This window comes from Myotis daubentonii, chromosome 7, assembly GCF_963259705.1.
Source record: "Myotis daubentonii chromosome 7, mMyoDau2.1, whole genome shotgun sequence".
NCBI classification, from domain to species: domain Eukaryota; kingdom Metazoa; phylum Chordata; class Mammalia; order Chiroptera; family Vespertilionidae; genus Myotis; species Myotis daubentonii.
The window spans coordinates 3,344,116-3,370,182 of NC_081846.1; the positions used below are offsets into that span (position 1 = coordinate 3,344,116).

Here is a 26,067-nt window from a genome sequence, read left to right on the forward strand (position 1 = left end):
TTATTTACAGTTATTACTTCCCAGGGTCTTCATTTTTTCTCCAGACTTTATTAATTAAAACTCTGATTTATCTTCCGTTTCTTATTTTCTATAAAAATTAGAGAATGATACGAGATTGCTTGCAGATTATAACAGACTGTAATCAGAATATGTATTTGTATTTTTGTGGTGTTTTATGGTTATTTGAAAGAATTCTTTCATATGGCCTGTTATTATAATGCTCACTTTATAGGAAATGAAACTTAAACAAGTTGAGTTGCTGAGTCCTGTGATCATGCTAGTAAGCAGTGATCTCAAATGTGTATCCATATCCTTTTCTTCTATTTCAGTCCTCTTTTTGATGGATTGTGTTGCTTTAGTAACATGCAGAAGTGCTTTGTAGGAGATAGTAGTTAAATTGGGCTGCATTCGTATAATTTATTCAGTTATGAAGAAACAATAGTTAGTGAATAGCTAATTTCTTATACCTGGCTCTGTTTATTTACAGGATCTTGTTTCTCTGTGTAATTTCCATAACTATGATAATTTGAGACACTTTGCAAAAAAACTTGATCCTCGAAGAGAAGGTGGCGATCAAAGGGTAAGCTAAATTCTTATTTAGATTGTTATGCAATATTTTTTTAAGAGAGAGAAAATGAGACTCACCAGTTGAAATAAAATTTAGTGTAATTGGTAATGGCCTCATATCTGTACTGATCGCAAATGAGTGTAAAACAAATTGTTCACATTTTTATCCTGGGCCAGTACTTCGTAGATATTAAGTATTGATGTTTTACTTAAATTGAAACTGGTTAGCCTAACAGCAGGGTTTCCTCTCTTCCCATTTTTTGCTATTTTAAGCAATATTTTAAAGAATTGATTCTGCCAAGACACGTTAGAAAGCGCTACAGGCTGTAAGAAGAAAGCCTGTTTTTACTCTTAATACTTGTCTAGAATTATATAGTCTTGGAATGAAGTTTACTTTGACGTGGATGGATATGTAAATGGGAAGGGATTATGGTATTACAGTATTAGTGAGACACCATACAAAGCCTCATAAGTTTTATAACCCACTATTGTTGAAGTGTTTTTCTACAAAAAGTGTTTAATGCAGTATCCCTGATACTCGTACTATTTTTTTTATTAGTGTGCTTGGCTTCATATTACACAAACACACACACTAGTTGTTTAGAGTTAGTATTAGGAATCAGGACTTAAATTTCAGGAATAAGATTTTTTTTGTTTTCATTGTTGTTCACTGAACTAAGGAACTTGTTTTGAGTTTTAATTAAATTCCTTTGCAACCGTATGGAAAATGTATGTAATAAAATTACCTAATTAGACTTGAAGCTTATATGAAGCACTTATAGGTAGAAAGAAAATCTTTTAATGCATAAACTAAGTAAGTTTTCATGTCATTAGTTGCCATCAAAAGTCACTTATAATAACATATGAAAATTAGAGCCAACACAGTAGGCACTCCCATGAGAGTCAACATGAATAACATGGAGCTAACATCAAATGGTGGTGGGTGAAAATGTGAGCAGATTTTAATAACATTCACTGAAAAATACCATTTTATAGCTCGGACCTTTCTTCACTCAAGTGCACTAATAAATTATGTATGTTGCTTGAACAACTAGCATTCCTTGGGACCATTGGACTGTGAAAGTCTCCAACAAGAACTTGCTTTAAAAGAGACAGTGTGGAAAAAAGTGTCACCTGAGTCAAATGAGGACATCTCTACAACTGTAGTTTATAGAATGGAGAGTCTGGGCGAGAAAAGCTAAAGCAGTGGGCGCTAGTTTCAGAGTGTTCTTCATTTACCTTTCACACATCTTTAGTGTTTTTGCATAATATAAATATTTATATGAGTTTTTTGTGTTCTCAACCTTTGCTGCTAAGCCATAAAACTTTTTCTCCTTTTAGTCTTTGTGTAAAGGTAGATTTGTCAGTTTTGAAAAAGTATTTATAAGTAAGTAAAGCAAATTTGCTTTATTCTAAAAAACGCTAAAAGATTGAATTATGGAGTCAGGTAACCCCATTTAAAATAGTAATAGAAATTTGTAATTTTTTGGTTCTAAAACCCACACATTGAACTTACCAGTTTCATTACATTCTGTTTCTTCTTTTCCAGTTTTAAAATTGACATGTCTTTAGTGGCAATAAAAAGTATTTCTAAGCTAAAAAGAAAACTTAAAATAATGAATCCCAAATTATTTAATACAGCAGATTATAAAATTAGCTTATGTTTACATGTCATGCCATTTTTAGTGATAGATTGGCTTTAAATTTTAAAAAATTAATTTAAAATTTTACCAAACACTCTATAAGTCGTGTCTTTGCCTTTTTGCTTTGCAACTCCTATGTTCTGTCAGAATTGTCATGTACAGGAGTGTCTTATGTTACTAAAACATTCCAGCCAAAGAATTTCAGGTACAAGATAGTGACATGTTCTCTGCTAAGAAGCTATGGTCACCAGAAGGAGCAGAGTGTCTTCAAGTGAAATGTTTACCTGATTATTTTCTATTATGCACGTAGCCTTTTCTGTTATATTTAAATAAAATTGGTGAATCTTGGTTTTAGCTTTTAGTAATTTTATTCCAATGGTTTTACAAATGCTAATGAATCTTTTATGACAAATTATAGCATCTCATAAAGTTTGTTCTATTGGAACTCTTTTAGAGTACTTAGGAAATTGAGTCTGAAGGTAGTGAGTGTTCTACTAAAACACCTATTAGATATGAATCCTTTTGTTTGGTTATAAAAATGGAATATTGAGAATCAAAACTTGTTTTTAAGAGAAGAACTATACGTTCTATACAATCTGATATCAAAGAATTAAAAGTATTTAAAGTCTGTCTTGGCAAAGTGATTATAAAATTCTGTAGGACCTATTCACTCTTCCTCCTTCCTCCATGCATCTCTGTTCTCCCCACAGTTTCTCAGCTTCCAGGTGCTTTTTGTTAATTCATTTTTAAACTTATAGATTTTGGAGGTGCAGGGGTAGGATCTAGAAAGAGAACTTGATAGTTTCTTGTGTCATGGCATATTTGTGGTAGGTAAAGTCTAATAAAAGTAAATACAGGATAGCAAGAAATATTTCACTGGGTCATTTAGATACCAATGCAAATATAGATGTAAAAATGCCTGATCATATGATTTCTTGAGTTTGGGAACCATGATATTAGGAAAAGATGTTTCCTCCTAAAGGTGTTGTTCAGAAGCCTTTTGGTCTAACATAAGTATTAAAACTTTTCTATTTAAATAATTACGTTATGTGAGGTTTTAGAGGATTTTACCAAGGACTTTATGGTTATTTGAATGTTCCTCTAATGTACAGATGTATATTCTAACTGGATGCTTCTGGTGTGGCCGTCCACAGGAGAGTAGTGTGTGTGGAGGCCTCACCTCTGCTAGACCCTGGGACAGTAGACGTTCAGAGCCATTTGTGGTTTGGGGAACTGAATGCCTTAGATGTCAGTTTGCAAAAAAGGCGTTATTTCCCCCCCCGCCACCTCGTGTCCTAAATTCTTACATTTTACTATTTTATTTGTAGGTTAGTTTTACTTTATAAATGAAAATTTAATGTTTCATATTGTATTCATATTTGTATAGATTTCAAAATTGTTAATCTGTGGCACCTTTTTATGTTGGTAAGGCTAACTGCTCACTTACCAGCGGAGTAGGGCGCTGTAAGCTACTGTATTTATAGCCTCTGGTTAAGGAGGGGCATCCAGAGATGTGTAGGAAGGCACAGAAGGAAGACAGGGAGGTATTGTGAATAGGCCCTCCAACTTTACTTTGCAAAAAAGGGGGAAAACTTTGCCAGATTTAACGACATTATTTTAATCCCTTCAGTGTTTTTAACACCTTTTCAAATACAGTTCTTGAAAAGTACCCAGTATTGTTGGATTTAATGTTTCATGCCATTACTGATTCTTGATATTCAAGCACTTAAAAGTCAACGTATTTGTTTTTCTTTTCATTCATCATTAACATTTCATTTGAAATGTATATCTTTCTTGAAATACTTTATTTTTAGCATAAATGTTGTGCATTTTAATCTTCATGTTTGGATTAAAACATTTGTGTTATTTAGCTTTCTTTCATTTGCTTTGTATATTTAATAATGTATCTTTTATTTTCTAGTATGCCTACTTTTTGTATTGTACAATAAATTTATTTTAAGCGGATTTTATTGGGGTTTTTTTTTTTTTCAATGACAGCAATTCCAGCATTTATATATAACAAATATTTAGAATTTTAACCTTAAAAAATTATCCTTTATGAAGATACTATTAAAATGCTTTATATTCTTAATTATTTCTGAGGCTGCTGTGAAGAAAAAATTAGAAATACTCCTAAGGGATTCTTCCTTATTTTCTTTCTTTTCTTTTTTTATAATGCAGTGTAGCATTAGTGGGGTTTTTTTCCTATTAGTTGTACTAAGAGTATTTGAATAAAGACTTTTTTCCTAGTTCTTGGTTTTGTTTTGTTTTTTTGTTGTTTTTGATTTTTATTTGACAGCCTAAAAAAACAAAACACTACCCTATTTTTTGCAGGTCTTTCTGGTATTTGAGGAGGAATATCACTGTTGTTATTGAATATATAATCTGTTATCTAGAGTTAAAAAAAAATTGTTAAATCAAATGAAGATAATCTCAGTAGAACTTATATTGTGAAATAACTATAAATATAGGAATTTACCTTAGCTATTTTCAAGGAATTCAGTTTTCAGAAGGAACTTAGTATATTTCCATAGCACAGTTAAAATTATAACAAGTTTCCGTGCATTGTGGATCAAATACAGCACTTAAAATTTTCCTGTTTGATGAAATTTGCCATTCATGTAACAGCTTATGATCACTTGTTCTAAAAGATCCCTTGTTTTTTGTTGGTGTGTTTAACTCATTTGATGCACATGAAAAGGTAACCCAAAGAGCTTAATTGTCTTGGCTCACAATGTAGCGTCCCATAGGCATGTATGTATGTGGAAAGAATCACTGATATAGACTGATAGGTCAACCTGTATCATGATAATCTATATATGATGTATGTGTTATACGTGCAAGTGTTTGTGTCTATCTGTATCAATGTCTATCTTGCCAGCTATCTCTCTCTCCACATTCTGAAAACCAGCAGCAGTTCTTTCCACATAGTTTGTTATGCATAAATGATTCATTGAGCTATTCCGATTCCAAGTTTTGTCATAAAAGAAGCTCTAATATTTTTGCTGCCCCAGAATTTATTTATTGTTCAGTGTAACGTGAAGGATACGTGGTTTCTGCTGTTCCCATGCACTGCCACACTATCGGGGTGAGAGAGCCACCCGTATCAGGCAAATCCACAGCAGGGAGCAGGGCCATCAGCGTGCAGCGGAAGTGACTGCCAGTCTCCAGCACTTGTTCTATAGGAAGGTTTCTTTCAACCTAAACAGTGCGCTGCTCAGTTTCAGCAGGTACTTTATGAAATAGTTGATTCTAAAAGTTATGCACTATTTTTAGTTTTAAGAATCTGCTTTACTGTTCATTTGTAAAAATTTTGTTTTTTCTCCTAGAAAATGCTAGAATGCTTTTTTTTTTAAACAAAGTAATGTAATTTCTGCTCAGTCTCTTCTTTGCCATTTTATATTAAATGTAATACTTACATTGCATAATAAAAACCAAAACCAGGTCTTGGAGATGCAACTTGCTGTGATGCATCATGGCACATCCCTCAGATTTTCACTTAGATTACTCCGAATAAACTTGACCTGATGACCACTTTCTGTCATGGCAAAATAGAATATTCGTTATTTCTAAAATATAGTTCAATCTTTCTAGATCTTTGATCATCTTCTGTTTACCATAATCTTAGAGTTTGTTAGAATCACATTGGGCTTGAGAATAATCTTAAAGGTTATCTGCTATAAACTCCCACTCCATCCAACCCCCTTTCCCAGGTTTCTCACACCTTCCTTTCTCAGTTAACGTCTTTGTAATTTTTTATGAGTCAGTCTGTTTTATGTTTCGTTGGAACAGCCTTCTGCTTGTGGGTTCATTTTTCATGAGAAGTGTGGTCGGCAGTATTTAGGATGACGAGACGTTATTTGGCAGACTGACTCCCATCCGTGTTCCCTTGGACTGCTTGTGTTTTTCTAGTGAGCAGTCGTCTACCACAGTTTATAAAGACGGGTCACGTGAGAAGTGAATGTTACAATTATACAGAAGCTCTAAAAATAAACATTACCCTGGAACCTTTGAAAGAAAGTGAGTGTAGCAGAAATGTGACTCTAAAAATAAATGTGCACCATTGGCTTTTAACATAAATTCCTTTGGAGCTAGGCTAAATGCGTAAGTAAAAAGATTTTAAACAAGCAAAAGGCTGTTAAAGTTCTAGACAAATGTTTTCTTTAAAAAACGTTTTTTTCCTTTTTCTTTACAAGTTAGCTCTTCCAGCATATACTATGCAAAATGTATAGCCACTTCCCTCGTTTTTACTTTAGATATTTGGATCTCCTAGTGTCTTCAGAGCAGGGCCCTGGTTTTTCTGTTTATTACTCCACTGTGTTAATTGTCCTCAGTACCAATCTATCTCATAATTCTGGCTTTTTATTTTTTACTTGTGAAGGAAATGTATATTGCTTTTGTTACAGTGCACTAATTTTTTAAAAAACCTTTGTTGACTTAAATGCTAAAATTCAAATATTGTTACTCCAAAAAAAAGTACTGCTCCTTAATTCTCAATTTAACCTGGTCTGGGAGCTCTTCTCCCCACAGGTTCATGCCGGGGAGCCTGGCTCTGAGCCGGTGAAGCGCTCTTGACTTCACATTAAGCCCTATTACCATTAGAATGACGTGGAAGTAGTAACACCAGTGATGCAAGTGTAACTACTCAGATTTGGGCCATTCCATTGTGAAATCCAAATTAAAATCATAAATTTTTAGCCTCTTACTAGACTTTTTTATGTTAGAATTAATAGTTTTCATTATTTTGCATGTGTTTCACAAATTATCACTAAAGGACACTTACAGATTGTCCTTTGAGAGGATAGCATAAAACTTAAGTCTTGACTTAAATGAGATTAATGATGTATGAAACCATGGTATTATTAATTGAACTCCATTCTAGATCTGTTGTTTTGTTCTTTGAGTCATTCAAAATTAAAAGTTCTAATTAGAAATCTTGAAATATATTTATTTCAAGTAGTCTTTTTCATCCTTTCCTATCATTCATTTTTGGCTGAAAATCAGGTATTTAAAAAAATTATATCCAAGTTGCTTATAAAATTGGGGTTTTCATTTTCAGATCTTCATATTGCTTATATATTTGTTACCAAACCTTTTAATATTATTGACATTTGCCATTCTCATTTTATTTTCTTTCTTTTAAAAAAAATATTTTTTTTATTGATTTTAGAGAGGAAGGGAGAGGGAGAGAGAAACATCAACGGTGAGAGGGAATCATTGATTGGTTGCCCCCTGCATGCCCCACACTGGGGATCAAGCCTGAAACCCGGGCATGTGTCCTGACTGGAATTGAACCATGACCTCCTGGTTCATGGTTCGAAGCTCAACCACTGAGCCACACCGGCTGGGCTAGTTTTATTTTCTTTCAAACATGTCAATCCAAACTTCTTGATTGGTCTTTGAGATGGGAGTCTGCCATTCTCCCAGGTTCTGTGACTGACTCCTGAATAAAACCTCTTTCCTTTCACACCAAAAAATAAAAATAAAATCCAAACTTTTTTCAATATACTATGGCTTCCTGTTGATCATTTATTTCACACTCAACTTCAAATACATGCATCTGTGGGTTCAATTATATGCACAAGATTTATAATTTAAATAAATCACCTGAATCATTGCTTCTATTTTGAATCGAGATAAATAAATGTCACATTTTCTGCACTATGAAACTTCATTAACATCTCCATGAAATACGGAAGTGATTTGTTAAGAGTCGGTGGTGACTAATACCATTTGACCCTCTTTAATCATGCCAATAAAATACTTCTTCCTTAATGCCTCACTTTTATTTTTTACCTGAAAGACAAGCTTTCGAGAAGGGCTGATCTTAAGGAGTGGAGTAGAGCTGAGCTTCCTATTGGCCTGTGTGTGAGGTGTCTCAGCGGTTACAACCGAGTTTAGAGCACTTATGACGTCCTTTTCCCCTAATGGAAACACAGAGGAGCACGGAAAGCCAAGAAATGAAAGCTTGGGAAACTTAATTTTTATTTGGCCGCGGTTGTGCGATTCTGTTTCACATCCACCGTGTGTCTCTGCCACAGAATCAGCCCCGTTGTCGCGGGCCCCTCCCCTGCCGGCTGTCCTGAAGGGGCCTGGCTGCTCACGGGGCCACTCACCTTGCTCGGCTCCGGCTGGAGGCTGATGCGCTGCGCTTGTCGTCTTGGCTTTGCAGGGGTCCTTACGCAGCAACCTGTGAGGCTTGGGTTCTGTGTTCAGAATCTGGTATCTTGCGCAGAAGTTCTTCATAGACTGGAGCTTGGTTTTATCTTTGTTTTGCATGTTGGGTTTAAATAGCACCAGTGAGTGCTGGGCGGTTGCACATAGATCTGGATGGGTCGCCCAGTGTGAGTTAGCAGAGACAGGAACTTCTGAAGTTCGTTTTCTACCTTAAAAGTCCATGTAATTTTTTAAAATGTCCTGATACCCGGTTTAGTGTTTTACAGCTGTGATACCAGTTCTATGACTATTCCTTCTCCACAGGAAGATGTGCCATTCTAATTCATTCTGACAGGACAGCAACCCATAAGAATCCCTTAAAAATAGAAATCACAGGTGGAAATGACCATGCATACCTAAATCAACTGATTTAAAGTGGAAAAGAACGTCCCATCCATGCCTGCTCCCTGTGCCCAAAGGCCTTGGGAGTCTGGACTTTGTCAGCCTCTGTCGGAGGAACTTAGTGTGCAGACTGGAGCAGAGTGGACAGTGGGGGGTCCTCAAGAGCATGGCCCTAGGCCAGTGATGGCGAACCTATGACACGCCAACTCTTTTTTGGTTGAATTTTCTTTGTTAAATGGCATTTAAATATATAAAATAAATATCAAAAATAGTAGTTTTTGTTTTACTGTGGTTGCAAATATCAAAAAATTTCCATATGTGACATGGCACCAGAGTTAAGGGTTTTTCAAAATGCTGCCACACCGAGCTCAAAAGGTTTGCCGTCATTGCCCTAAGCCCAGGCAGTCTGGTTTGCTAACAAAATCCTGCTTTTGTAGATTTTCACCCAATGACAATTTTAGTCACTTCCAGCAACAATGCATGCACAGTACACCATTTTCAGAAACGGTAACACCTACATTTGAATGGCCTGGCTTTTAGGATCATTGGTAATAACTAGTACTTACTGTGGGTCAGCCACCAGGGCAAAGCATGCTTTGTTGGATTTTTAAATCTTCATAAAGTATTTGAAATAGGAACCCCCCAAACTGTCCTCACCCAGCCCCATGGCTGCCTCCAGAGCCGGGCAAGGGGTTCAGAGCACTTACCAGAAACAAGAGGCTTTGGAATCTACTTCGGACCCAGCCTATGTAGAAGAATCCTGTTAGGGTTTTTCCTTGTAGAATTTGGTTCTGCTTAAAGAATTTTCCACTTACTGTAGATTACACCAACAAGTGAGTGTGTGTAATTCTGTGGTCTCCATCCTTGCTTCTCGGAATGAGTCCTGATAAGAATTACAAACGTTAGTGGTAGATGTAAGTCTCGAGCGAAGGCCCTGGGAATCGTGTTGTGTGCGAGTTTTATATAGTTCCCTCAACTGTCACCTTGCGTATTTGAAGGGTCTTAAAACCCTGTTCTCGAGCTGCTTCCTGTATTCAGTGCAGGACTAGCAGTCACCATGGAACGTCTAGGACAGCACTGAGGGGCACGGCACAGGAGCAGACGCTGTTCCTGGCCTGTTCTGTGGGGGGCGTGAAGCACACTGGACTTCCCCATGCAGTCATGGAATAAGTGAAGGAACGTAGGCCCTGGAGACCAGTGGGCATGAGGGATTGCTCTCTAGAGTCAGAGCCGTCGGGAGGGGTGCTCGGGTGCCGTGTGCATTTGCTGTGCTGGTGTTGAGGGCGTCCAGAGGAGAGGGGCCCTTAAGTGAGACCAGGATTCTGCCTGTCATTGACCAAACTTTGTTTCCTGGCAGAAAGAGCCCCCCCTCTTTTCAGGGAACTTGTTTGTAGTAAGTTTTTTCCAGACTCAATCTTGATTCCAGTGGCCCTGCTCCTGGTTTATTTATTTTTTAAGTAATACAGGCATTTGGTGACCAGTTAATGCTTGTAAATAAACGTGACGTTCCATCATGACAGCGGGCGCCTCGTTCTCGGCGCTGATGTGCTAACCACGGAGTTTTACGCGTCTGTAGGAGAGGAGGGGGCCAGGAAGATGGGGCGCGAGAGGCGGGCACTGTCCGTGGAGCACCGGCCTCAGGCCTGCCGGGAGGGGCAGCGCGGTGTCCCCATTGGCTGCTGCTTCTAGAAGGGAGCACTGGCCACACAAAGACATCGCTGTTCGCTCTCACACGCGGGTGCACTCAAGCCGTGGGCGTCTTTGGAGACTCTCCACTGAGGAACAGGAGCCTCTGAGATCAGTCGTTCACCTGCTGCCAGGCCCTGCACGTGCTGCTCACCTTGGCCCCAGGCTCACATTTCACCCCACCTGCTCTGTTCCCTTCATTTTCTTCAGTAAAAACATGCCCTTGGTTAGCAGCTCAGGAGGAAATTGGTGTCTCTGATTTTTCCGTAAATGGTTTCTCTGTGGCCATTTCTGGTTTCCCATCTCAAGTTGTAGCCTTGGGATGGTATTGAAGTCCCAGCTCAGGTTTTCGTAGGGGTCTCGGCCCCGTAGACCCTGGATCCTGGTCTGGAGGCCGAGTCCGGCTCGGACAGCTGCTGGGGCCCGTGCCTGCCCTCGCAGCGGCGTCGCCCGGCTCAGGTGTTGAGCGTGCTGTCCTTCCCTGTGCGGCCTTTGATGATAGAACCAGGGATGACCATTCTTAAAGCACTGGGCTTAGTCCAGGCAGAGCAGGCGTTTCATATTAGCCACTTGGTTGTCAATAAAATATAATCACTTTTGGTCAACATGGGTTGTCAGATTTCTTTGATATAATTGTGAGTTTAAGAAAAGTTATTTCATTGGGAAATTTTGAAAATGGTATGCTTACGAGATTTATTACTTAGCTAATCAAGAGCAGAATATAGTGTTTGGAGCTGACACGTCTAAGGTTGCATTTTATAGATGAAGTGTCTGCATTCCCGTTCAGAGTACAATTGACTGACACTCTGTTAAAACGACCATGTGAGAACCCGCATTGGTGTAAAATTTCTGAAACGTGGTCATGAAATTGCCAAACTTACTCCCTCAGGAATGTCTCTGATCCCCGATCGTGTCTGTGTGGATTCACTTTGTCTGTCGCATGTGAACAGTAGTGTCTGAATGAATCGCCAGGACGCGTAGGGACGGGGCCTCACGCCAATCTTAGGCCGTGGGCCACGCAAGCACTCTCGTCCCGTGTTCCTGACCCCGGGAGCAGGAAGTCGGCTCAGTGGGCAGGAAAGGGAAAACACCTGTGGTCACAGGCTTCTCGTTACCCCCGTGCCGCCCGCTGACTATAAACATGACCTTCGGCTGCGCTGCACAGGCTCTCGGGCTCTGACCTGGCCTGGTGAACAGTGTCTGTGGGAGGGAGAAGGCTCTAAAGGCCCGTTGTAGTGAAGCTTTTTAACAAGAACGATCTGCAGAGGCGATGGTTTCTGTAACAGATGAGTATCTCTCTCCCGGCAACAGGTATGCCCGGGCTGGAAACAGGAGCCGCTCGTCTGCCTGGAAAAGGGCGGCTCTGCTGTCCCAGGTGCCCAGGGCAGCGACCTTGGGAACTGTGACCCTGCTGTCCTCCGTCATCGTGACTTACGATAAGCTCAGATAAGGCCGCTGGCTCAGGCTGGGGGAGATCTGATAGGGGAAGGCGGCAGCGCTGGGAACTGCCGCAGCGGGAGAGCTGACAGCGTTTATAGGTGCTCGTGGCCCCTGCCCAAGTGCAGCTCCTCTGCTATGGAGGGGCTCCCACAAGCGGGGAGAGGCACCCCGGAAGCTGAGAGCACTTACAGGCTGTGGAAGCCCTGGAGAGTGAGTCATCAGAACAGGCTGGCCTGCTGGCAGCTGCTGTTAACCCATTGCTTGCCAGGCCCTGGTCTTCCTGACAGGTGTTTTAAAACTCACCTAACCGGTGTGCACTGGGGAGTGAGGGGTGGGCAGAGCAATGGTTAGCGCACCCCCTCCTTTGCCCGTCGGCTTGGCACTGGGTGAGTCCTCTGTAGGGTCCCCCTCCTCTCCCCCATGTGGTTTTCGTGGGCCTCGTGGCAGAGGGCGTGCCCTGGCGTCGGGGATGTCAGTGGGGACTTACTGCTGTCCCAGCACTGCCAGTTCCCTGGTCCCAGCCGCCCACTCCTGGCGCGGAGGTTCGACCTTCCGAAAGGTGGCTGTGGCTCAGTTCAGTGGCGCCGTGCTGTACCCTCCTCCCTGTGTGTCTTCTGGTCCGGACTAAACGCCCCCCGTGCAGCCCTCCGTTTTCATGGGAAGACTCCCGAACCCCCATGTTACGTTTAATGTGTGTGCTTTTTAAGACAAGCTAATGGTTTCTCCCACCCCCTGGTTAGCCGCAGAGCCTTTTAAAGTGCATTGTATTTTTCTGCCATTCTCCTTTACATTTATCTCCCTGAACTGAAGCATGCTTATGAATAAAGTATTAGTATACTCTCAGTGACCTGATTATATTCCCAAATCAGCCTTTCATGGGCTTTATTAATAAGGAATGTGCTCTTAGAACTTTGGAAATATTGAATAATTGGTGATACATGCTATATGTGATAAAATCTCTTCCAGTGAGCTTGGTCTAAGTTCAGAAAGTGGAAAAGGTGTAGGTGTGCATACAGTCACAAACAGGCCAGGGACTTACTGCCGATAAACGCTGTGAAGAATGGGAACTGTGCGTTTAAGGTTAACATTCATGCTGTGCCCGTCGGAATTCCAGGGTGAGATGTGTGTGTGGGCTGGTGCCGTCCATCAGAAGCACGTGTAGGAGCAAGGAATGGCTGCTGATGTAGGAGACTGGCCTGGGGCTCACAAGGAGGGGCTGAGTGCCGAAACCGGTTTGGCTCAGTGGATAGAGCGTCGGCCTGTGGACTGAAGGGTCCCAGGTTCGATTCCGGTCAAGGGCATGTACCTGGGTTGCGGGCACATCCCCAGTAGGAGATGTGCAGGAGGCGGCTGATCGATGTTTCTCTCTCATCGATGTTTCTAACTCTCTATCTCTCTCTCCCTTCCTCTCTGTAAAAAATCAATAAAATATATTAAAAAAAAAAAAAGAGGGGCTGAGAATAGCATTGCAGTGAGAAATGGGGGGAGGAACTGTGATTTTAGGGAAGAATTAGCATGTACTGTGGCCGGGAAGGAGCAGAAGAGACACTCAGGGCTGTATTGGGAAGAGGGTATCTACTTGATGGCTGTGAGCACCACGTGGACAGTGTGGGCCGTGAATGCTGGGTGAGAGCCATGAGGAGGCGTGCAGCCTGGGGGCTCCCCGAGTCTTGTGAGCCGGCCGGAGGGAATGGAGAGATTGACCAGGAGCCTAGGTGCTCCCAGAGGGAGAGAGGGGCGCAGACAAGACAAGAACAAGGCCAGTGGTAGGACCGTGTTCTGCCGGGGGGGAGAGAAGAGGCAGCAGGCTGAGGAGTCCTATCAGGAATGATTCGGGGACGTGTTGACACCCCTTGCTGAGAACGGTAGTGATCTGAGCAGTGTTTTGTGAAGACAGTAAGGAGTATGTGGAGGGTGGAAGGAGGACTAGATGCAGGGCCCCAGGGAGGAGAAGCGGATGAATTGGGTAGCGCTGTTTGAGGAAGTTAGGGGAGGTAGAATTAATCATGACTCTAACGGAATCCCCAGGCGGTGCTAACAATTTGAATATTTGATAACTTGGGAGAAAATGTTTAGTGAACACACTTTAAAATTGAGATGTAGTCGACGACTAACTGAGCGTAAGGTGTGCAATGTGTTGATTTGAGTGAGTCAACCATTTCATGAGCATCTATTAGAAGGGGAGCCACGCGGGTCATGTGGGAAGAGCAAGGCGCAGTCTCTGCCCAGATGGAGCTTGTGTTGAGCGGGGAGGGACACGGAACGGGGGTAACTACCTAAAGCCAAGTGCTCGGAGCCCCGAGGAGAGAAAGCAAGGAAGGGGCTAGAGTAGTGGTTCTCAACCTTCCTAACGCCGCGGCCCTTTAATACAGTTCCTCATGTTGTGGTGACCCCCAATTTCATTGTTACAAATTGAACATAATGAAAGCACAGTGATTAATCACAAAAACAATATGTAATTATATATGTGTTTTCCGATGGTCTTAGGCGACCCCTGTGAAAGGGTCATTAGACCCCCAAAGGGGTCGCGACCCACAGGTTGAGAACCGCTGGGCTAGAGTGATGAAGAAGAGGGCAGTGCTTTAGAGCTGCCTGGGAGTGAGACCAGGCAGCGGGAGGGGAGCCCCTCACCGCCTGGGGGACAGCACCCAGCAGCAGGGGCAGGCCTGGATGCCCGGGACCAACAGGACAACTGCCTGGCCGGGCAGAGCCACACGGGGCAGAGGGTGGGGAAGGAGAAGTGTGACCGGAGTGGGGCAGTTAGAGTCCTGAAGCCACGGTGAGGGTTTGCCTTCTGTCCAGGGTGTGATGGAGGGCCACCAGGAGTGCCACGATGTCTGTTTTAAAAGCTGCTTGTGTGCTCAGCCGGCGTGGCTCCGTGGTGAGCATCAGCCTATGAACCAGGGGGTCACGGTTCCAGTCCCGGTCAGAGCACAGGCCCGGGTTGTGGGCTCCATCCCCAGCGTGGGGCGTGCAGGAGGCAGCCGATCCATGATTCTCTCTCATCACTGATGTTTCTATCTCCCTCTCCCTTCCTCTCTGAAATCAATAAAAATATATCTTAAAAAATTTTTAAAATAAAAAGCTGCCTGTGGCAGCGGAATTGAACAGAGGAATACAGCCACGGGCCGCCTCACGAGGGGTACGGTCTGAAAAATGTGTCGCTGGGTGATTTCGTTGTGCAGACATCACAGAGCACCTGCGCGCACCTAGACGGCAGGCCCCGGGCTCTGGGACACACCCCCTGGGCGGCAGCCCCGCTGACCCACACGTGGTGATGCGATGAGAGCCTGATGAGAGCCAGAGGCTGTCGCATCCCCAGGGGGTAGGGCGCAGTCGAGAGGGGTGAGAAGTGGGTGCTGACCACACTGGAGGTGGAGCCTGTTTGTGGATGAGGCCGATGTGGGCTCTGAGGCAGAGTCAGGGACGCCTCCAGGTCTGCGGGTGGGTGGTGTCCCTTAGAGAGAGCTCGTCCTGCCTCTGAGGGAATCAGGCCCTCTCTCACAGCCGTGGGAGGGACCCGCCCCGCGCTCCTCAGTGCAGCCGGGCAGCAGCCTGGGCCACGGGGGAGTGGTGCCCTTCCATACAGGGGCGCCGGGAGAGGAGCTACGAGGTGGGGTGGGGGAGGCGGTGGAAGTCGGAGACACCTGATAAACATCCTGGAGGCAGCGTCCAGCAGGCGGTCGGATGTGGGCTTTCAGAGCCCGGGTGGGGAGCCCTAGCGTGTGGCAGCCTGCGGGGAGGTGTGCCATTTTTAAATAAAAAGATTGAATTAATACAATTTTATTGATTTCAGAGAGGAAGGGAGAGGGAGAGATAGAAACATCCATGATGAAAGAGAATCACGGATCAGCTGCCTCCTGCATGCCCCACATTGGGCATCGAGCCTGCAACTCGGGCATGTGCCCTGGCCAGGACTCAAGCCCTGACCTCGTGGTTCATAGGTAAACGCCCAACCACTGAGCCACGCTGGCCGGGCTCAGGTTAAAATCTCCGAAGAGTCCCCAGGGCTGTGGCTTTGTCTGTGGATAGCTGGGTTACTTTCCACCCCTCCACTTAAACTTCTCTCTTCCACCATTAAGTCCAGTATCAGTTGCTGAAGTTGCAAAGTATAAGATAAAAGTGGGAATTTACTAAGTATTTACAAATAGTGTATGTTCAGTAATTTAGTTTCTGAAAACCAGGGCTGGCTAAAGGCTGCATGAAGGCTGAGGAAACCCAGAGGCCTTTGGGTTAAACCAGCCTTGTCCTTATCATAAGACAAGACGGTGGGTATTGTCAACAGCAGGGACCTACTGTTTGGGGAGGGTCCGCCACCTGAGAGCAGTGTTGGGGCTGAGCCGCTGGGCTTGCGGATAAGACCGTCTTCCCGTGACACAGCCTCGTCCGGGGTCCAGGTGCCTCGTGCTGAGCGCGGCCTCTGAAGGTCTGAGAGGAGCCGGCGATGGCGATGGGGAGACGGTGACCGGGGCAGGGCCTGGGCGCCGGTTGGGCATGCCTTCGTTTTCAATCATGATGGGACATGAATGCTGTGAGCACGGTCAGCTCACAGTCCTGGACACGCAGGGAGAAGGGTCCTGAACACATTTCAGAGGCCCAGCCATGTGTTTCGCACGCAGGTTACAAGTTTGCGTCCTTTTGCGCCAGGTGACGACATTCCATCCCTTCCCTCCCGCATCTAATCTTTAGTGTTGAATTTCCCAGAATCCTCTAGTGAAACAGGAAAGTAACGCCCCCGTGCCTGCCTTAGGTGTGGACATGCATGCAGTTGGGGTAACTGGGCGACCGGATGGAGCGTCCCCAGCTCGCGGGAACCCCCGGGTGCCCATTCCATTCTGTGTCTCCCCCGTGAAACCTGACTTTTCCTGTCTTCTCAGGTGAAGTCGGTGATAAACCTCTTGTTTGCGGCCTACACGGGAGACGTGTCTGCACTTCGGAGGTATGTTCCCGGGAGGGCTGGCGAGCGGCTCACGGATGTTCATGAAGCAGCTTCTGGGCACGTGGCCATCTGAAGGCTAAGCTCCCACCCCATCTCTGGCCGGAGGGGGAGGGAGGGGCAGTAAACAGGCCGCATGGCACGGCGTATCTAACATCAGGTCTTTTGTGTAGAGCTGCAACCCCAGTGTGGTCAAGTCTGTGCTTAACTTCCATCTTTAGAGTCTGTCAGTCCTCGTGTCAATGCTGTGCCGTGCACTTCAGAATGGCTAAGAGACTGGTCTTCATGTTCTCACCACGAAAACAATGATGTGGGCTGCCAGGTGTTAGCTAACCAGCACTTCGCTGGTATTTATATTGCAATATATAAATGTATGCAACACATGTGCACCTTAAACGTACATCAAGTTACATGTCAATTACATCCCAATACAGATGTGCTCTCCAAAGACAGTTAAGAAAAATGAGGTGACTGGTTCTGGCACGCCGTGGCCTGTACCCTGTGGAGTGGGAGCTGGGGGAACACTGAGTGAGGCGCTAGTTGCGTGCCCGCTGAAGCGCACACTTCGCATGGTGGTGTCACTGTCCTTGCGTTTGAGTCACTGGAGTGACGCTCACCCTGTGCAGAGGGCGAATGCTTCCCCTTACCCAACGAGAGCAAAGCTGAGGAAGGGGGCGAGGTGGCCGTGGCCAGGACGGACCAGGACCGGACCTCGAGCTCCGGGTGATGAGCCTGGTGGAAGGCCCTGCCTCCAGGACCTTAGCCCGAACCCAGGGTGTGATGCTGTGTGAGTGGAATATTTTGTAAACACACAGTGAAGAGCTGTGCCTCCACATTTTCAGGTTTGCCCTGTCGGCCATGGACATGGAGCAGCGGGACTATGACTCCAGAACGGCCCTCCACGTGGCTGCCGCTGAGGGTAAGGCGTGGCCCCGCGTCCACTTGTTTTTCAGACTTGGCCTCGACTCGGCACTCAACTCTGCCTGCTTTGTGTTGGATACAGGTCACGTTGAAGTCGTGAAATTTTTGCTGGAAGCCTGCAAAGTCAACCCTTTCCCCAAGGACAGGTGAGCCCAACAGGCCTTCTAACACCGTGGCAGGCCCGGGGTGCGCTAGTTAAGGGTGGCGTGTTTAAGCCCACCAGGTGCATGTGGGAGGCGTGCTTGAACTCGGGGTGGTGCCTTCTCAAGGCAACACCAAACCGTGTCTGCTGGGGAGAGGGTCCTCTCTCCCGTTCTATTTCTTACCCAGAGATGGTCTCCTGTCCAGCATTTTCCACGTCAGTGTGTGGTCAGCACACGTAGGAAGGAAACAGCTGTTTGCCCTTGGAAAGAGCAAGTAGGAACTGTGTCCTCATGGGTTTTCAGCGACACGGGGTAGCCGAGACATGGACAGGCGCGCACTGAGAGCATGTATGCATGCTGCTGCTCTGGAGCCCCCAGCGAGCGTACGGGGTTTCCGAAATGCCCCATTGGGCCCGAGTCCCTCTCGGAGTCTTCGAGGAAGTGGGACTTCAGTCCGTGCTCTGGGGAGACGAGGCTGGAACACAGTCCGCTCCTCTTCTCTCCCTCTCGGCCCACATGGCAAACTGCCACTCATCCTGCAGGAAGCGTGTCCAGAGGACGGCCCAGGAGCAGTGCAGCGTGTGTAGCTGCTCGAGCTCTCCCCACGCACTTGCACGTCAGAACTGCACGTGTGCTCATGCGCTCACACATGGTAGAACTGCACGCGTGCTTACGGACTTAGGTGCCCCAGTGTCTACAAGGGTTACGCCCTGTTGGATTGATCCCTTTACCATCATGTAGTGCCCGTCTCTTCTCACAGCCTTTTCGCCTTGTTGTTAAAGTGTAGTTTGTCTGATATGAGTTTTTCTACCCCAGCTTTTTCCCCCCTTTGTATGGAATGTTTTTTCCATCCCTTTACTTGCAATCTGTATTTTTCACTGAGGTAGATCCCTTGTAGACAGCATACATCAGAGTCATTATCCGTTTTGCTACCCTGTCTTCTGACCCATGAGTCAGTGAGGAAGGAGAATAACGGTTTAGAAGAATGGAAGGAGAGAAATACTCGGAGAGATTGGATATTAGTGAGTGTGGATTGGATAACTGAGGACTATATTCAGTTTGGAGCATGTTGGTTATTCTCTGGTTAAGGTTTTACTTTTTTAAATTAGAGGTTTAGCTTTTATTAGGTCAGCTTGCAAGAAATGCAGGAAAGTTATGGAGTCCGTGTCTGAAAACTGTGAGCAACTTTGTCAGTGTGGTAACACATTGGTTCTCTAAGGCCATACCTTTATTAGCAGCATCCTAAAACCTCACGCTGGGATGACAACCCTCCCTTTTATCCCCAGACGTGACGCCCACGCCGGCTTTTTCCTTAGCAAGAAACTGAACAGCGCTCCTCTCACTCTATAATCCCAACCACATTAGTCACCACATGTGGAGATACCTACTGTGCTTGCGTATTTAAGGATTGGGGTGTGTTGTGTGTTTTTTGTCCTAATTGGCCAGTAGGAACGTAGAAGTGAAGTACCCATCTGATAGCAAAGGTTAGCTAAGCAAATAACTTGGTAACCAGGTATTCAACTATTTGAGATTGTAAGTTAAACCAAGACAATTGTTTTCTTTCATAGTCAGCGTCACCTCCACTTGAAGAATAGGCTTGAGCAAATTTAGTGTATTCTGTAAAGTTGATGTTTTGCATTATTTCATGGAAAAAGTTGTAAAAAAGGTAACTTGCAGTTAACATTCAATCCCCCCCCCCTCCCCCCGAAAGACAGGGGACTGAAAACTGTCCTCACCTCCCATTTAAGGCCACCGACTCCCTAAATAAATGAAGGCCAGTAAAGAAGTAAAAGCAACTTAATTCAGCTGGGGACTTTTGCGGGGGAAATACATGTAAAATGTTACTTACCTGATTTTAAAAATTAAGAACAGGTTACCAAACTTTATCCAGAAATATTTTTCAAGTGAAACTGTACATACAAAACCTTGTGGATCCATATGGTGGCCTCCTTCAGAAGGTGAAAGGTTAAGGACAGAGATGGAGGAAACGGAAGGAAGGGAAGCCAGAAGGTGGCGAGTGGCATGAGCCCGAGTGCCTGGCGGCCAAGGACCAGCGACATGAGTGAGGAGGAAGGGGGGCTTCGTTGTTTGTGAGGTGTTAGGGGGCCAGTGGTCACCCTCTGTCCCTTCCTTGGGTTGTGTGTCACCGTCAGCCTCATTTCTTAGAAGGCCAGTGAGCTGGTTCACCACTGCTGGCCACTCTTCATGTCTTCTCGTCGGTCTTCCCGTCACCCTCAGAGCACAACCCCAGCAACACGGCCGGCAGGCAAGGGTTGCGCTCCTGCCCGTGCGTGGCCCTGGGTCCCACCTTCACCAGAGAGGAACACGCCCATTCCTTGGGGGTCGATCTTCTCCTGCGATGTGTGCTTGCACCCTGATGAGGTCGCGGTTATTTCCAGGCCTTTGAGATTCACTGCGATTCTAATTAATAGGAACGTAATTTTCCTAGCAAAGGCTGGGGCATGGATGCCTGCGTTTTCTTTGGACTTTTTATTGAAAGCGAGCTCCCTTGAGCTTTTCAGGCAGTCCCAGCTCGGGGCCAGGAGTCTCCTGTGTCCGCCAGCACTAGGACTTCCCCTCCGGAGGCACCTACGTGCTGTCCTCCTCCTCCCCGGGCCCCCCGGTTGCCTCCCAGGCGGCTTTTTGAACCACAAGCCCCTTCTGTTTATTCCTCCCACTGGTGGTTGCTGGTCGCATGGCTGAGCTGGCACGGCCCTTCCCTGCCCCCGAGCCCGGAGGCGCCTCATGCCCCTTCCCGTTGCTGCCCGCCAGGTGGAACAACACGCCCATGGACGAGGCGCTGCACTTCGGCCACCACGACGTGTTCAAGATCCTGCAGGAGTACCAGGGCCAGTACACGCCGCAGGGCGACGCCGACGACGGGAAGGAGAGCCAGACGGTGCACAAGAACCTCGACGGCCTCTTGTAACGCCCGGAGCCCATGCAGTCACGTACCTGTGTCACGTGGACTTGATCAGGGCGCGTGTGTCTTTCTGCCTCTAGGTGTGTCTCCTACAGCGTGGGTCAGCGCCGTGCTACCGGCAGTCTCCTCGCTGTCCGCCCAGGACAAACCTGATCTCTTGGGGACAAAATAGAAATAAAACCACCTCCCTCCACAATGTGAGCACTGTTGACCTGGTGCACTGTAGAATCCGATGTAGAAGTAGTGCCAGTGCTGGCTTCGCGTGAGGTCCTCATGATTCTTGTGTTTGTGGACTTTCAGTTTTACGCATCAATAGAAATTAAGCTGTTATATACACAGCCTGTCCACAGGGGCGAGGCTGCCTTTAGAAGCAAAATAGTGTGATTTCCAGGACTCCACATATAGACTTAGTCTGAGCGTTTGAACAACTGCCTGCACTTATGGTTGTGTGTTGAAGATTTCTCCCATCCCCCTCGCTTCATGATGTGACTTTAAAAATTATCATAGTTAACAGCTGTGAGTAGGATAGACCAACTCTGATCAGACTATCAGGGCATCTGTTCAAGATATGTTTGGTGACCAAAAAAGTGTGTCAATGGAGTTCTACTTTTGGAAATTTTTCCTTTTTCTACGTCCCCTCTGCCCAGCCTCTGCCCTTTAGCTGGGCAAGGGGGTGTGGCAGGCCCGTCCTCATGTTTCCACACACGTCAGATCTGGCATGTGAGCTGTAAGGAGCTGCCTGTCTATAGATGAACCAAACGGAGTACGCATTGGCCACACTGACCCGCCCAGAGGGGGTGTGCTCCTGCGGCTCTAAGACCACATTTCTCAGCTTCCAGGGTAACTTGAGAAGCACTCCGAGTCCGAGGGGAACTGCTGCAGAAACTGCACCAAGAGGTCTGTTCCCTGTGGGGTCCACCAGGTCACGCGGTTCCTTGATAGCGGACCTTTGGGTGCACTGCAGCGTTTAACAACAAGGCCAGATCATTGTAAATTGAACCCCAGCATTTTTCGGGGAAGGAATTGCACATATACTTTGAAGGGGTGTGTTAGAATATCTGATATTAAGTGCACACACACACGCGCACACATACACGCACACATGCACATGCACACACATGCGCCTCGACTTCTTCGAAGCTGTTTAGTGAAATGAGCAGAACTCTCAACCCCAGAAAAGCTAGTGGCTACACTAATACGGCAAATCCCTTCCCCTTTTCTATGGGCAACACGCTGCTTCCGAGGTTTATGGTGCCGGACGGCCCGTTGACCCCGCTAGCAGCCTCCACGTGTTTCGATTTTTGCTTCCGTCTAAGTTAGTGGCTCGGCCCCGCCCACTCCCTGACAGCGCGTCCTTGAGGACGTGTGGCCGTGGCCGTGGCCGTGGAGGACAGCCGCCAGCACGAGGCCGGCCCGTGTGTCTGTGGGAACGAGGCGGCGGGCCTCCAGCGGAGCCCGTGGAGCTGGGCGGCTGGGGAGCAGCGTTGCCCCGGGCAGACCCCCCACCCGACACCAGCGGGGTCCCCACTTCAGGAGCAGTGCTGTGAGCTGGGGGAGCCCTCAGACGGCTCCTGTGGCGGACGGTTACTGATGACCCGGACGCTTTTCTTTAATGAAAAGAGGTTCTCGCTATTATTTCCGAACGAAGTCTTCACCTTTTCTCCGACTGACTATTTTGTAAAATCTTGTGGTTTAGCTCAGTGTGCCCTTATCTACCCACGAGGCTACGTGCGCTGCACACTGGCCCCTGCTGTGGCCGCTGGCTGTAGGCTGACAGTCTGAGTACCTTCGGTTTAAATGCTTTGGGCTGTGCCGCTAATGGATGCCACCTGTATACTCCAAAGATCTTTGTGTTTGGCGTTAGGCTCCTCTGCCCAGGGGAGCGCTCTGGTGATGTTTACTCAAGCTTTGTACTCACTGCTGTTTGCTCTCTGGGCTCTCATCACGGGTGCAATGTGCTGCCCCCCACGCTCCTGAACCTGGGAGCTGGGCGAGTGGTCGGCCATGGGGTGCTGTTGTCTGTCTGGCCGGGCCTGGGTGACGGCCTGTTGGGTTTAGACTCTTCCTGGGGATTGTTCAGCTATGAATGTATTTGCCGCCAGAACCTCCCACAGTGAACTAATCGTAACTGTTCAGTTGTAAGTATTCTGAAGTCGGGAAATATTTATTTTAAGTGAAATTGGGTAGTGTTGCTTTCCACAGCGTAATAAACACACGTATAAAAAGACCTATGACAATGAAATTTTTAAAAAAACAGCCACGGGGTCTCTGCCAGCCCTGGGGTGGGCATGCCCTGGGCAAGGCTGCGCTTGGCTGGGTCGGATCCATTCCTGATGCCCGCGGAGAGCCAGGCGCCGGGCAAGGTGTCGGGTGGGCACCGTGGTGGTGAAGGTGAGAGCCCTGTATGGACTTGATCTCTGAAAGCGAGAGGGTGGGGGGCCGGGGCAGTCTTCCTGGTCTTACCTGCTGACCTGACAGTGAAGTGAGTAAATCTGTAGTCGCAGACCAGATGGTACGCAAGTAGCTCAGGAATGTGTGAGGCGGCACTTAAACCAAAGGCGGGGCGGGGGGCTGTTACAGTTAGGTGGACAGGACGGGGTTCAGCAGGAGACTTGGGAAGGCACGTGTGTGTTCAGATGGGAAGGTCAGAGGACTCGGTCAGCTATTAAAAGGGGCAAAGACTGGGTGTTTCTATTCTGTTCCAGAGCCTGAGCCCCGGCCTCCGTGTGCCCCTGCTGCCCCCACCCCCACCCCCAGGGGTCAGTGAGGGCCGCTAGGAAGTGAATCCAATAAGCGGTCATGAAGCAAGAGCCGCTCAAGGCGCTTCCCTCTGGGACAAGAAATGGGAGAGGCTGTGAGCAGGCACCACACCGGGCGCAGAGGGCGCAGCGGCGTTGACCCAGAGCTTAGCTAGTGACGGCAGGTGTGTGAGCGCTCTCTGTGCAGGTGCCTCCGAGCACCTTTATCCGCTTTGTGCACCCATTTAACCCTAATAAACGTGTTTAAGCTGCTTGCCTGGGGCTCTTTCTTCAATGGGTCACATAGACGCTCCATTTCTCCGTGTGGGAGACACAAAGGCGGAGCTGAGTCTTAGGTCGGTTTCACTGAAGAGCTGCTAGTACACGCGAGGTCGAAGGAGGTTCGGAACAAATGCCGCCTTCGGTGCCCTGAAGCCACTGTAAGGCCATTTCCTTGAAATTGTGCACGTTTTTATAGAACATTTGCAGTTTCGGAGCTTCGGGCTGTGTCTGTCTCCCGCTTTGATGAGTGAGACGACTGTGCCCGCGCGATGGCCCAGGGCCTCAGAGCACCCCCCCACACACACAGCCGGGCTCTTCTCCGACTGGTTCCCGGCGTCTCCCACCCCAGGGCGCTGGCTCAGGGCAGGTGCTCAGTGTGTGATGAACCGGTAAACGACCGAATACCCAGACGCAGCCATTCGAGGAAATGCCCTTCCGGCGGGGGCAGCGCCAGGTCTCACACGGGCACCAGGATTCTGGAAACAGTCCCTGGCTTTTCTCACTTTCCCTGGGATGGCCAGAGGCGAGTGAAGCACTCCGTTCCTCAAGACTTCCTAGTCCACGCTCGCTGGCAGCCAGCAGGCAGACTTAACGCGTTAACGCAGGTAAGTAGCAAGATCTAGGTCCTTCCATCCCGGGCAGCCCTCTTCCCCAGTGAGGAGGCATTTCCCCCAGGTGCCACCTGGAAGCGGACGGAACACGGCACAGACACCACACGGATCACCCTACACCCCCGAGCCACCTCTACGCGTGACTCACACGTGACCGACTGTGAGAACACGCGGACCCTGGCAGCGGGCACTGGCTGTTCCCCGCGGGGTCCCCTGCGTGAGTCCTGCAGGGACAGAGGGAGAGGGAGGCTGTGGGTCATGGTGCTCGTCTGGCTTCGGAACCGCTACTGCCCGACACCCTCCCACAGCGTGAAGTCGCTGCCCGTCCTCGCCCGACTCCCCAGCACCCGTGCCTCTCTCTGAGAGCACCTTGGGGAGGGGCACCTTTCTGCACGGGGGCAGTGACGTCCCAGCAACGGCTCCCGGTCGCGGGGGGTGGGAGTCAGATGGAGACGAGCAGAGTCCCACTTGACAGGCACTTCAGTGTGAAGCCGTGTCAGCAGCACCGACGTTCATTTAGAACAAGGGCCTCGTTATTTGTGACAGGGGGCAGCTGTGGTCGCAAGGCCACGGGACTCATCTGCTCTTTAGGGCGCCCACCACAGCCTTTCTCACGTGTCCTCTCTGACCACGGCCACGGACCGCCTCGAACCTGATGGCGAGCGGGTGAGGAGGCACAAGGCTGAGCAAGCGATGCTGTTAATCTCATTTTAAAGCAGTGGCGGGGGCCTTTTTCCTGCCAGGGGCCACTGGATATTTATAACGTCATTCTCGGGCCAAACAAAAGTATCAACTTAAAAAGTAGGAGCCTGCTGCCCTGGCTGCTGTGGCTCCGTGGATAGAGCATCAGCCTGCAGACTGGAGGGTCCCGGGTTCAATTCCGGTCAAGGGCACAGGCCGTGTTGTGGGCTCGATCCCCAGGAGGGGGTGTACGGGAGATAGCCAATCAATGATTCTCTATCATGGATGTTTCTCTCTCTCCCTCTCCCTCTCTGAGTTAAATAAAAATATATTTTTAAAAATTAGCCTGCTCTATTTGGTCAAATATGTAATTAGCTTACCCCTCATGCCTTGGCAGGGCCAGACCAAAGGGCCTTATACAGCTCACGGGGCAGACGTTCCCCACCCCTGTTTTAAAGGACTGATCATTGTTCTATGAAAAACAACAGCAGCAAGAACAAGAAAAGTAAAATAAACTTACCCAGATCTCTGACCCCACCCCCCAAAAAAGGAAATATATTTTTAAGTTTAATCGTAAGTTTAAAAAAATGAGAAAACACCAAACCTACACGTAATGCCAGTAACGTGTCAGATCTTCGCACCGAATGCTGTCAGTGAGACCGGCGCTGGCACTGAACGCTCCCTGGGAAGCGAGCAGTCCCTCGGCCAGTGCGTGCGATGAAGCCACCCAGACGCTCACGGGCAGAACGCAGGCCAGAGAGGGGAGCACGGCAACGAGAAGCAAGGGTTGGCTGAAGTCTTTGTTCCTTTATCCTTTCAGTTTACAAAGTCCACGCACACCCAGCCAGGCTGCCGCCGCCTCAGGTGTGAAGGGAGAGGAGCCGTGGCTGGTGCTCAGTCCAGAGGACCAGGTGCACGTGCATTCAGTGCAATCGGGA

At 47.3% G+C, this 26,067-nt stretch overlaps 1 protein-coding gene across 7 annotated transcripts in view; it reads left to right on the top strand.

The window, feature by feature from the left end:
* GLS (glutaminase) overlaps positions 1-23,042 on the top strand; it is a 64,858-nt gene extending 41,816 nt beyond the window's left edge. For 2 of the 7 annotated variants that reach the window (XM_059702594.1, XM_059702592.1), the window contains 5 exons: positions 488-580; positions 16,772-16,833; positions 17,673-17,749; positions 17,834-17,897; positions 20,592-23,042. In XM_059702594.1, coding sequence (XP_059558577.1) covers positions 488-580; positions 16,772-16,833; positions 17,673-17,749; positions 17,834-17,897; positions 20,592-20,823 — 528 coding nt within the window. In that variant the 3' untranslated portion in view covers positions 20,824-23,042. Of the gene's footprint in view, positions 1-487; positions 581-1,563; positions 2,560-4,024; positions 4,176-16,771; positions 16,834-17,672; positions 17,750-17,833; positions 17,898-20,591 lie in introns of those variants that run through there. The other 5 variants (XM_059702593.1, XM_059702598.1, XM_059702595.1 and 2 more) reach the window with 5 other exon arrangements.
* Positions 23,043-26,067: the final 3,025 nt, after the last annotated feature.